This window comes from Sceloporus occidentalis, unplaced genomic scaffold (assembly GCF_023333645.1).
Source record: "Sceloporus occidentalis isolate IW3139 unplaced genomic scaffold, rSceOcc1.0.p SCAF_5, whole genome shotgun sequence".
NCBI classification, from domain to species: Eukaryota; Metazoa; Chordata; class Lepidosauria; order Squamata; family Phrynosomatidae; genus Sceloporus; species Sceloporus occidentalis.
In genome coordinates this window covers 165,960,197-165,974,108 of record NW_028316985.1, presented here as the reverse complement: position 1 = coordinate 165,974,108, position 13,912 = coordinate 165,960,197, and the positions used below count along the sequence as shown (strand labels likewise).

The window sequence follows — 13,912 nt, the reverse complement described above, 5'->3', positions numbered from 1 at the left end:
TCCATCTGTATCCATAGATTCTGCATGCACAGATTCAAACATACACAGCTTGAAAAATATATATTTTTTAAAAATCTAAAAAGCAAAGTTTGGTTTTGCCATTTATAGATATAATATATATTTGATTTTATATAAGGGACACTATTTTACTACCCCATTATATATAATGGGACTTGAGCATCCACAGAGTCCCAGAACCAAACCCCAGCAGATGCTTAGGGCCCACTGTACTTTGGACCAAAGCTACAGTAGTTACTGGTGTGTTGTTGTTTGCTATCAAGTTGTTTCCAGTTTATGACATGAACCCTTTCCTACAGGGTCAGTCCTAAGGAGAACCTTTCATAGGGTTTTCTTGGCAAATTTCTTCAAGCGGCGGGGGGGGGGGGGGGTTGCCATTGCCATCCTCTGAGATAGAGACTATGACTTGCTCAAGGTCATTCTGTGTGTTTTAATGGCTGAGCCCTGCTCTCCAGGGTTATAGTCCCAAGATCAATCCACTACACCACACTGGCCCTGTAGGAAAGGGTTTTAATGTGCTTAGTTAATTGTTACCAAACTAAAAATAATTTAAATTGTATTATATTAATAATGGGGAAAATTAATAATGGGGTTTATTTTAAATTGTTGTTTACATTTAAGATAAAGGTCTGTACTAAAACCATCACAAAATGAAGATAAAAAATGCCTTTTGTGATTTTACTCCTTCTCATGCCTTGTCTATGTTTTGAGCTTGGAAAAGAAGGAAATAGTTGCATAATTTTTTAGAAATTTAGAAAACAACTTTTTCTTTTTTTCCCCCCTGTTAAATCATATCCTGAGCCTGTTTGACCATTTTTTTGTTCTTTTAATTTTGTTTGTGAAACTGCAATAAATTCTTTTTTTAAAAAAAGTAAACAACTTAATTATCCACCAAATCTCTTTTCCTTGCTTTTTCCTCTTATATATCCCTTACAATAACATCATTTTACCTTTACCCTTTCTTGAACTTACTGATTCACACATGGATCCCAGTAAGAGCCCCACAACAAAATCTTCAAAATTCAGTTTTATAGGGCTGATATGGCTTCTCTATGCAGTTGTAGTGTATCAAACAGGAGGGTCATCTGGGTGCAAAGAAGACTATCCCCTTCCAAATTGCTCTTGTCATTTATTGGTTTAAAATGTCTTAATCTTGTAGCCAACCAATCTATCAAATTTAAATGAAAACAGAAAAGATCCTTATAGCCATTTGCATATCTAGTTATTTTGAAATCTTGCGATATAAACACTAATTTCCCATCCCCAAGGGACTGACCAAAAGCAAGAAAACATTTTCAAAAATGCAGGAGAGCTAGGCTTTGGGTAAAGAACCAACTGGGAAATATGAAATTGGTTGGCACTTTAGTATGATTTCTCACCTTACTAATTAACAAATTAACTAATAATTTAGTTCTAGAATCAATGATGAATTAATGAACAGTAAAATTATAAATTTGTTTTAAAAAATAAGATGCTTTTACATAGGAAAACTTCAAACAATAGGAAAACTTCAAACAATTAATAAGTTGATTGAGTTTAATTAGTTAATTACTAAGTATACTTAGTATACTTTGAATACTCCAAAATTCTATGATGAATATATTATGGATCACAGGTCAGAAAGTCTAGTTATAGCACAAAGAGAAAGTCCTTCCAGACAACATATTATATAATTTCATCATATTTCTAAAATATATGCTAAACCTAGGGCACAAACACACAGGCAAGTTACAATGGGCCAACCCTGTCAGATTTTTCCTGTGGATCTGGACAATTCCCACCCCCAGCACTTACTTAGTCCAGCGCGGCAATGAGTGGGTGTTCAGACAATCACATACCGCCATCCTGTGGAGTTACCACTGAGTTGCCCATTACTGCTGTTCTCCTTACAGGCATCTGTCAAGATTTGTAAGGGTGCACATGGGGTGTGTGGCTTCATCAACTTGGCCAGGCGCCTCCCTTCTGATGTCAAAGGCTGTGACTGGGGCATGCAAGGAGAATGGTAGCGGCAGGTAAGGTGGCACATGGCAGTCTGAACTACTGGCTGTTGCTGTGGGATTTCTGGGAAATTCATCACAAACAGCCAGTTATTTAAAACTGTGCAACGGGCAAGTTGGGACTGGGCTGGGCCAGATCCACTGAAATGAAACCTGGTTTACCTGTTCTCAGCTGGGACTGGTGGCCTGTGTTCTTTAAAAGGATGACACCAGCCTGGGGTGAAAATGGGCCTTTTGGTCCATGTATACAGCCCCTGAATCAACTGTGTCATTATTTAAACTTCTTACAATTTGCCAGGAAGAAGTAATGCATAAAAAGATAAAAAGGAATCCCAAATAGAAAAAAGCTTTACAAACCAATGTAGAACAACGCTCACAATCTTTCTTTATTGCCTAGAAAAGTAATTTATTCTAAAATTATGATTTATAAAGAGTATGAAGATACTATTGTATTGTTGGAACATTTTATTTATTTTTGCAATGTGCACATAATAGAAGTCTGAAACATTTTTCAAAGCATTAGTAAATTTCTTCCACCCACTGGTATAATTTGCAGTTCTTACTCTTAAGAACATGGATATTTCCTTCAGCATCTCTTGACTTGAAATAAATTATCTGCAGCCCATATAGAAGGATCATTCCATCCATCATGGAAGAACAGGCTCAAAATAATTGGAAGGAATTTTGAGTCCAAGCCCTCAAACCAAGTCTGGATTCACAATAGATGTCACATCTTCATTTCATCACAAATAAAAACAAATATAGAACAGCCTAAAACAATAGCTCTAGATTGTAGCAACGTTCAATTCAAGAAGGAAGCAAAGTCTTCTTTTTCTCCTCCTGTTTTGTATCTAAGAAAAAAAATCTAGATCCAAGATACAAGGATATCAAAGTATGATAGTCTACCAGAAATTTCATGCTGTTGAAGAAAAGGGCAAACTGGATTTTTGACAGAATTGACAATGACATACTGTACTATGCAAGATTGCACAAAAGTACATTGGCACTCCTAATATAATTCTTGTCATTATTCTCTTTTCCTGGCAAGAATAAAAAAACACATGCAATTTTCCTCCACTGGGAGAGACTCATTGAAAAATGCAGTTTTTCAGTACTATTAACAGGTTGGGACTTACTCTGTTTGAAAACAGTTTGCTTTTCATGCAAAAGTAAGGGACTTACTCTGCAGGAAACCTGTTTTGCACAGTTTTTTCTGCAGAAAAAGTTTTCCGTATAATAATTTGCTTGCATATGTCCTGTTGGTGAAGGATCACACTGAATCCAGAATTTGTCTCATTGGAGTTTCCTGATATTTAAGAAACAACTTTTTAATCAATGACTTCTGATATTTGATAATATTCATTCCAACCCTAATTAGCAGTGTATATTTATTTGGAATGGTACTGAAATGTTTTTGGCTGTCTTCACAAAACAAGCATATAATTATATAATATATTCTTGTAAGAAAATCTTCTTCTTTTATTCTTGAAAAACAACTTTCTTCCCATTGGGGGAAATTATGGACTTTTTATTAATGATTTCAGTTTTGCATTTTGAGACCTTATTTGCAATAATTGTTCAAAAGTCTTTTTTGTGCACAAAACATTGGTTTTTATGTAAAATGTTTTTTTGTGTGTGTGAAAAATAAAACATTATTTGCTCTTGTCGCTGATGATGAAAAAGGTGCTGATCTTTTTGCTCTCTCACATGGAGGACAAACTCTTTCAATATCATTTTGTAAGACAGGGTATTTGACATGCCTTGACGTCTTTTCTTGGACCTACAGTAGGTAAATGAAATTCTTGATCAATGGAGTTTCAACAACATGTGCCACCAGTGAAATGGTCCTGATACTGGGAGGGCCCAAAATGATGCTTTTTAATGATCAATTGTATTGTCTCTGAGGCTATCATTATGTATGTATGGCCTTTAAAGTCAACATTGGGGCCTGGACAAGTTCATAAAACAAGTGGCAATTCCTGAAACAACTTGCCTGCAAATTATTAAGGGTATTAAAAATTAAGATTAGCATTTTGAAATGAAATTAGAAATAAAAAAGTAGGCAATGCTGATGCAGAATCGAAGTTATAGGCATGTTGAGCTATCTTCAAGCGCTACTTTTCATGAAGAACATTACAGCACTCTAATCTCACAGTGATCAGCAAAAACAGTACAGCAGCACTAAAGCCCCTTTCTTGTTAAAGTTTGCTGGAAAACAAAGATCTTAATCTGGCCATGAAAGAAAAACGAAGGAGTCATCCTAATTTCCCTAGCAAGGGTTACAAAGTGTGGGAACGGCCACAGATAAAGCCTTCTCCAACATTCCCACCAACTGTTTCTGAGAAGGCCATGGGACAGAGAGAAGTGCCTCCATTGCAGATTTTAAAGCTCAGGGAGGACTCTGTGGAGTTTATCACATGGGAGGAATTTCTCTTAATTTTGAATGAAAAGAAAGTGGGGCCAGAACGCATTCACATGAATTCGCTAGTTCAGAGAATTTACGTGAATTCAAATTGCATTCGAACTGACTTCCCATTGTCCGAAAATAGAATGCCATTGTCCGAATTTGCGTGTGGTAGTCTATAACGTGAAACCCCATGATTGCGTTCGGACTGACTTCCCATTGCCCGAAAATGCGTGTGGTAGTCTATCACACAATAACGCTAAACCCCATGCTTGCATTTGGATTGCCATTGGATTATACTTCCAATTTCCCTTGTCTGATAAACTCCTGTGAGAAGGTTCGGACTTCCAAATACAGTCCTCCTCCAGATAACTACTTGAAATCCATCCCAACTTTATGGATGTTCTTCATAATTTATTTTACTTTGTGATTTTGAAATCACACAGCGGTACAGAATTTGCTGCTCTGCTACATTCCCTTAATGCTCAGTAATTAGTAACTTATTATCCTCTACAAGCTAATTCTATACCTAGCAAACTATATTCCATATTGTTAGTTTCTTGTCTGTATCTATATACTTTGCACTTTATTTCTCTGAATTGAATTCAGTCATGTTCCCCATTTTGTCAAGACCATTTCAAATCCTAAACCAATCCTCAAGAGTGCTCACAATCCATCCTATTTTACTGTCAGCTGTAAATCCTGTAAACCACACAAACTCCTATTACTTTGATGAACAATGTTACAAAAATGTTTAAAAGGGCCGGATTATAGGTACTGATTCTTTGGGAATACAGTAAACCCTATGCACCACTTTGCTTAATGCTGCAAAGAGATGATATTAATATCAAATAAAGCCACTCATGACCTAATGTCTTTAACAAGTCTAGAACATATTTTACCATACAAATTCTTCCATTCTCCTCACAACTAAATTTATACCTTGTCTAATATGCAAACTTCATTTATTCTGATGGTCAGCACTATCTACAGTATATATGTTAAGAAGATATTTGCAATAATTAATTGTATATAACACCAACAATCAATGCTACTGAAGGCATAGAGGATGAAGCATTTTTATGTGACAGTAACGCTTTTAATGTTATGGTTTATTACTTCACAACTGGTAGTTTGTACTAATTTAAGATGATTTCTTGGATTTAAACACAAGTAACTTTTCTCAGTTGAAAGGAATCTTTCAGAAAATTGTTTTAATCTCTTCCCAAATTATTTTAAACAATGGCAATATTTACCCTCATTCCTCTCAAAGTGATTACAGAAGATCATGTTTGTTGCATAAAACAAACAAACAAACAAATAACTACAGTTTTTGGTGGGTTTTTCGGGCTATGTGGCCATGTTCTGGAAGAGTTTATTCCTGATGTTTTGCCTGCATATGTGACTCACATTTTCAGAGAACAGCCCGAAAAACCCACAAAAAATTATGGATGCTGCTTGTGAAAGCCTTTGACTTCACAAATAAATAACTTTTGCTATTTAGTAATATAAAGGGGTACTCATAAGAGCTACAATGCTGCAACTAGAGTTTGTGGATAATATATACAATATTTTTCTAAATTCTTTATTTTTAGTGTGTGTGTGTGTGTGTGTGTGCGCGCGCGCACATGTGTGCACATGAGTGTATTTAAATAACTGGCTCCTTTGGCTGAAGATATGGAAAATGTGCAAGAAGTATTCTACCCAGATGCCTTTTCTAAACTGGAGAATTCTTAGGGCTAAATTAAAATACAGTGGGCCCTTTTTATCCGCTGGGATTTGGTTCCAGGATCCCCCATGGATATCAAATCCATGGATGCTTAAGTCCCATTAAATATAACGGCATAGTAAAATGGTATCCCTTATATAAATAGGCAAAATCAAGGTTTGCTAATGGGAATTTGTATTTTTTAAAGTATTTTCAAGCCGTGGATGCTTGAATCCGTGGATAAGCAATGTAATAATAACGAACCATTAAATTGTGTTCTGTTAGGACTATGTAATTGTAATACACATTTATTTTGTGTGTTGTACTTTGTTTTAATTTGTTATAAGATGCTTGGAGAAAGGCGGTATATAAATCAAATAAATAAATAAGTTTAATAAACTATTTTGTAATGGCGTTTCCTGTTTCACATTTGTTACAATCTCTTGTCTAAGCATATATCTAAATTCCCACATCAAAATTTGTGACTATTCATAATTTATGAATCTCTAATTTGTAGAATCTCTGATTTGTAGGCTTGTACAACAAAGATTATTGCAAAAGTATTGTAATTATAAAGGATTACTACCACCTGTCCTTACTTTAGAAATTTTTCCCAAAATCATTCAGCACAGACCTCTAATGGAAAGCTTGCTTAATCTATTTTAGAGACACATACTCAAGCAAAATAATGTTAAGAGGGTAGAAAGGAGGATGAAGGTGATAATTTGTAGTTCACTGACTGGTCAAAATTTCTTTTGACCTCACTGAAGATCTAGTGCAATCAGTAATTGCTAGCATGTGATGCCATGCAAATGCAGCATTTGTCCACTAAAGCAGGGTATTTCTGTTTTGAGTATAGGTTTATTTTTTAAGTTCACTTTGAAACATTATTTCACCCTTTGCAATTAAGCTCTCTCCTTGCATAAACTGTATCTTGTCAATTTGGGTCTACCCAACATAAGCTTATGTCACAGTTAATATAGCACATTAGCCTACAAAGTCTTTGGACCCCCTTGTTTTGCACTTTGAGGCAGACAGCATTTCAACATTCCACAGTACTTAGATACCCTAAAGACAGTAGTTTTTGAACTCTACGTTATCCAGTCATAATTAGAATTCAATATATACAAATCATAAGTCATGTTCACAGTATTCAATTGCATACTGATCAATGGTCTAATCTATTTAGAATTAGAAACAGATTTAGGGCCATAATTTTGCCATTAGCTTTAAAGTTCTGACTGTAGACACAGTAGGGTTTTGGGGAATAATTCTATCGCCAAGTAGGCTACATTATTAACTAGTTCTTATCCCCTTGCAGTGCCTTGAAACCAAAGTACTAATTTAGGTGCAGCCTAAGAATTTAACATATCCAGTGGAGATTTTTAATTCTTTTATTTTGAATAGAAAGCCCTAATATGAAATCACAAGCTAATTTGGAAGTTAGTTTTAGTTTCAAAAGTGGATGACCAAGCACAGTGGGACTTTTTAATCCGTGAGGGTTCCTTTCTGGATACCCCTTCCCTGCAGATGGTAAAAACTGCAGGCCCTCAAGTCCTACAGTTTTTAATGGTGGCACATGCATGCATGGCCACTTTGCTGGGACTGCATGCATCCATACCCCTTAAATTCAATGGGGCTTGTCATCCGTGAATACTCAAATTTGTGGATGGCAAGCCTGCAACTGGGGCAGGTACGCTACAATATGAAAGGGTTCCTGTTTGAGAAATTAAAGTCCAGAGGTCCCCAGATTACTACTTGGAGCTATTTTCATGAATATTTTCATTTCTGCCAAAACATAATACATAGTGTCTTGTGACAGAAATGATTAGATACACATCAATATACAGGTTCAGGACTTGAAGAAATAAAGTTATCCTAACTATACTAAAAGTAACATTCTGATTATTTAAAATTTTAAGAAATGAAATTTAGGGTAAGCAATTCTCTGGTCAGAAATTAGACAACAATTTAGTGGGCATTTTTTTGTTTGTTTGTTTGGTAAAAACAATCTCATACCCTCCAACTGTCCCATTTGGCATGAACTGTTCTTATTACACCTTTATCATGCTTTTTCCCAGCTGCTTTAAAATCATCCCAGATTCTCTTTCCTCCTCCACTTTTCCACTTTGTCCCCAGTTTACTTCAGTTATTGCAAAGTTCAAAGTGAAAAAGTAGTTTGCATTCAATTAATTAATCAGCAGGGAGAGAAAGGGGAGGAATCTTGCTCTTCTCAGCAGGAAAAAGAAACTACTGCTGCCTCTCTTAGCTTGTGTTCTTCCTTAATAACATTTGCCATCTTGACCACACTGTGATGTTCCTTGTCCCAGTTTTTATTTGTGGAGGATGTGCAATCATCTCTACCATGTCTCCTATGTCATCAGCAGTGAAATACAGTCATGCATTTACAAGTGCATTAAAAGAAAAGGAAAAAAAGTGTTTTCAAAAGGAAAGTGAAAAACCAACACTTACTTCAATACTGAAGTACCCTCTGTCAACATAGTCCCCTAGAAAAAGGTACCGTGTGTTGGCAGGAGAACCTCCCACTTCAAAGAGCTTCATCAAGTCAAAGAATTGTCCATGGATGTCCCCACAAACTGAAATAGAGAGAAATAGAAAGAGCCATTTATACTGTATGCTATATACACAGCCATATATACTTGCTTATTGACAAGGAAATACTATTTTGAGATTTACAGTAGATTATGGGATGTAAAAAACTACCAACTACGAGACAGATTGTCATCAGACAGACTGGAGAGCTATCTAACTCCCATAGGAACTGATTGGGGAGTGAGCAACATATGGGATTGCCAAGTAGTCTCCTTCCTTACCGTTGGCTATACTGCCTAAGTCTGACAGTCTAAAAACATGTGAAACCCAACATGTTCCCCATCCTTAACCATAAAGAAATGTTAGAGTTTTTATATACATTTTATTAAAATTACTTTTACATTAATAATAATAATAATAATAATAATAATAATAAATTTTATTTATATCTCCCACTTCTCCCTTCGGATTGAATACAATATAAGAGTACAATGAATAGAACCCATAGCTATCTCACATAAGGAAATTTAACTAAGGGCACAAGCCCCCAAGCTGACAGGAAGCCACTGTGAAGCCACCTGGCTGTTTAGATGGTGGCACCTTCTTGACCTTCCGGCATGGCGTTTAGGCACCACGCACCACAGGGACACTGAAAAGCTGCTGCTACAGTGGAAAGAGTGCCCTTTTTCTGGTGCATAAAGGAGCAGCATTTTGCCGCTTCTTTTTGCACCAGAAAAAAACTGGACCAGGCCATGGCGTGGGGTTGTCATGGTCCCAATCCAGTGCTCAAAGGGGCAGCATCATGCCACTCCTTTGGGCTGGTCTGTTTCAGCACCTAAATAAGTCATCCTAGGGTCTTCATGATGAATGGCATTCATGTTTGATTTACTGGTTTTTGCCTTCTGTGCAGTACTAATAAGAGTTAATTAAAGTATCAATGTCATTACTGCAGAGAGATCTCCACTAGTGCTGCTGCTCAGAAACTGTTTAGCACACATAGTCTGGCTCCTTGGCAGAAGCCTGTCTGATGTGGAAGATACATCCAACACCTATGCCACTGTTGGTATAGCCACTTGCCTCACATGAGCACACTATCCCATCACCACAGAAAGTTAATGCCATAGTCTAATTTCTATGTATTGGCATGAACACTTATTGGTGAAGAGAGCTGAAAGGAAGAAAATGTGGTATGTGAGAAGAGTTCTATGGATGGCATGTGCTCTTAAAAAAACCCAAATGAATGAGTCTTAGAGCAAATCAAGACTGAACTCTTCCTAGAAGTGAAGATGACTAAACTGAAGTTGTCGTATTTGAGATAACTTGACTCACTGGAAAAGATGATAAAGTTTGGTAAAGTGGAAGGCAGTAGGAAATGAAGAAGGCTGCACTACAGGTAAGATGATTCAATCAAGGAAACCATGACCCTGAGTTTTCAAGACCCAGGCAAGGCAGCTGATGAACAGGAGTCAAAGTCAACTTGACTGCAAATGACAACATAACTAAGACGGGATACAGACTGCCCCTTTGTGGTGGCCTGCATTCGCCCCTTTGCACCACATGTTGGGGCCAGAGCAGCCACAGCGGCAGCCGAAAGGCTCCAATCCGGCGCTTTTCGGGACCAAGGAGAAGCGACAAAATGCCACTTCTCCATGGTCCCAAAAAGGGGTGTCCTTGGGGCTTCATGCCCCAGGACACCCTGGGGAGCCACTGCCAGGAGAGAAAGGGGCCGCTCGTCCCCTTTCCCCTAGCTTCGTTCCCGCAGCCATTTTGTGGCTGTGGGAACGAGGTGCTCCCCAAGAAGGGGAGCTGTTAGGCCGCCACAAGTGGCCTGATGCAGCACAAAGATGTCACGCCCGCGCCATGCCATTTGGACACGGCGCGGCCATGATGTCATAATGGTGGCGCGCATATGTACAGGACGCTGCCATTTTGACGTACAGAATATGTACTAGGGTTGCGAGGCGTCTGTAAACTACGTTCCGAGGCAACCCTAGCACACATTCCTTACGTGCTAAAAGGCCCATCTGTACTAGGCCTAACGTAAGTAATTTGAGCCCTTGTACTGGGAGAAAAGTGGGATATAAATAACAACAATAACAGCAGCAGCAGCAACAACAACGTTTGTTGGAGTAATCTTAATAAGAGATTCAATTGTTTCTCTTTCCCTTCTCCAAATAAATTATTTCATCTGCTTTTATCATGCCTTGATTTCCAGCATACCCAGTAGGCTGTGCTATGCATGCCAACTTTTAAAATATGAGTTAAAATTATTTATGTGACCTAGCAAGGTTTAGGCAGACTTTTTTTTCCAGCTCTTTGTGGAGGTGCTAGATATAGAATCTGGGACCCTTCGCATGCAAAGCATGCATTTCAAAACTTTTAAAAATACAGCATCTCATTAGTACCATACACACTATTTTTATTTAATATCCGATTCAACAAATATTCTGTATGACTTGGCAGAAAATGTAGACTTTGGGATTTCACAACCAATCAGAGGATCAATGGGTAAAATAAGATAGCTATACACTATTAAGGTGTCCTGATGCACTTCAAATAAAATATATTTTTATAAGAATGTCAGCTGCCAGCAAAGGCCTTTCCAGTCTAGTATTCAGTTTACAGTGGTCAACTGTATCTATGGAAAGCCCCCAGGTACTTCTTCCAATTTTGCTGTTCAACGTTCTGATGTTCTGTAGACATTCAAATTATTCATTTCTTGTATTGCTATTATAAAATCATTCCCACTGAATATTTTTAGAATTTACTTCAGTCTGACAGATATGGAACAAATACCCGTTGGTAGAATCACTGAACATGTTTTTGCAGCCAACAAAGAGATTTTATTGATTTTATACTTTTTTATTATTAAGACTATGCAGTATCAAGTTATAATATTTTGAAAATGAGCTTAAAAAGGAAAACAACAATATGGAGAAACAATGTTATGATAGCCAAAGTGCTGTTAACAAATTTGTGCTAAAATTTACCACCCTGTACACAGAAAATTACTCATACTCCATTCTCTACCAAAGCATGGTTCCATATTATCTTGATTCACTACCTAAAGGAAAACTGCAAACTAACCTCCTTTTCACTCTTCAAATCATTAGGGCACTCTTCTTTGGCAGCTTCAGGAAATCAATGAAGGAACAGGGGTTTTCATTGAGCCATTACCCACACTCATTTGCAAGGCAAAGTCATTGTTAGTACCAATTTATTCCTTATTTATTTTTTTATGCTTCTGTATCAAGCAACTGGATTGGCCATTTATGAAACACAAAATGTATCTCCATGCAAACATTTCCATTAATTGTTTTTGTGAGGTTTTTTGGGGTTATGTGGCCATGTTCTGGAAGAGTTTATTCCTGGCGTTTCACCAGCATCTGTGGCAGGCATCTTCAGAGTTTTCATTAATTGCTCTAATATCAAGAACCATTTGCCCCTCAAAATTTATTTTGCATTTATTCATTTCTGTTGTTGTAGTTGTTGTTGTGTGCCGTCAAGTTGTTTCTGACTTATGGTGATCTTGAGGTGAACCTATCATGGTGTTTTCTTGGCAATATTTATTCAGAGGTTTGCCACTTCCTTCCCATGAGGCTAAGAGCATATGACTTGCCAAAGGTCACCCAGTAGGTTTCATGTCCAAGCTGATCTCCAGAGTCGTGGTCCAACACTCAAACCACTACACTATACTTCCTCCTATTAATTTCAACCTATTAATAAAAATTTCAGTGATACAGTTAAAGAAATGAAACAAACAAACAAAAGATACAGGCAAAAGAAAATTGAAAAGTACATTCAAACAGCAATTTAACAATGTGGAGTTGAAAGATTTTACAGCCAGCATCCATAGTTTTTTGGGGGCTATGAAGCAGTGTTTTAGAAGAGTTTATAAGTCTGTTTGGTACAGAATTCTGGAGATAATTGCTGTTTGCCTTACTGCTGTAGCAGGCAGACACATCTACAACAGGACTGGCTAGAATAAATTCTTACTCTCTCACAGCTTAAGCTTTATGGCATTTTTTTTTACTGCAGATGCACTGCTGCAACCTGATATCAAAACCTTGTGTTTCTCGAGTTGTACTTCAGCATCCCTCCAAAGCTGATGTTATTAAAAAATGTTCAACTAGACAGAGGACAAGGAGGAAAACAGGGGCTGGTAAAAGACATGTGAGGAAGAGGACACCCAATACTGTTTTTACATCTTTTGACTGCACCCTAGTTCTAGTTAAAGAAAAAAACAAGGGTGAATACCTCTCCTGGAAGCCTCCACGGGTGACAATTCGCCTTTTAAAAAGAAGCAGATTCCCTCCTGTACAGTTTTACATTTAGATTTTACCATTTGTCAAAACTAGGGGCCCTTTCATACTACCTAATTCTAGCACAATGATTCTGCTTTAACTGCCACTGCCTGCTCTTACGGAATGTGGGACTGTAGTTCGATGAGGAACTAGAGATCTTGGGAAATTATCACAGACATATTTTCCCCCCGATCCAGCTGCAATGGGGGAAAATTGGTGTTATCGCACACGAAATTGCTACTGTGCTGCCGTCCAACCACCACCTGTCCCTGGGCTGTGCTTATCCCACCAATTTTGGTAGTATGGAAGCTTTCAGTCCTTCAAAGTCGGCCAGCTCAGGGACTGGTGGTCAACCGGCAGTGCAGCAGCAATTTCATGTGCGATAACACCCCTTTCCCCCCGTTCTGTCCCGATCCCATCCCGTGCCTTGTCTCCATTTCTGCTGCAGTCTGTGTGGCCCTGAAAAGGCCCCTGGAAAGAAAACTGACCCACCAAAATTGCCCTGGTTTACACAATACAGGTTTATAAAATTGTGCATTATGTGGTGAGTGTGATAACTCAAGATTTGGTGATGAATATTAAATTTTATACAATTAAAATGGGAACAGACACATCCATGGAGAATGCCTTAGCTACTACAGCAAAGATGCGCTATGGAACCACATTGCCTAGAGCCAGTATGACACTGAGCATCAGCTGTTGAGACCAACAGAAGAAGGCTATTGTCTCAAAACCTTGGCTTGCAAACTTCATTAGATGTCTCTGGTTGGCAGGATGCTGAACTAAATAGGATTTTGGTGGGAGCAACATATCCCGTTCTAAAGCAGGACTGGAACAAAGTTCCCAAAATGAGCTACATGAATGAAAATGTATAGATAATATATTGAATAAGAAGAAATGCCAAATCTATGTGAACAGGCAGCCAATG

The 13,912-nt window shown here is 37.7% G+C and overlaps 1 protein-coding gene across 5 annotated transcripts in view; it reads right to left on the bottom strand.

Moving 5' to 3' along the window:
• The window catches only part of PPP3CA (protein phosphatase 3 catalytic subunit alpha), a 226,921-nt gene that overhangs the window by 66,599 nt on the left and 146,410 nt on the right, over window positions 1-13,912 (bottom strand). For all 5 annotated transcript variants that reach the window (XM_089526057.1, XM_089526058.1, XM_089526060.1 and 2 more), the window contains exon 3: window positions 8,600-8,724. In XM_089526057.1, the coding sequence (XP_089382183.1) occupies window positions 8,600-8,724 (125 nt within the window). The remainder of the gene's footprint in view (window positions 1-8,599; window positions 8,725-13,912) is intronic.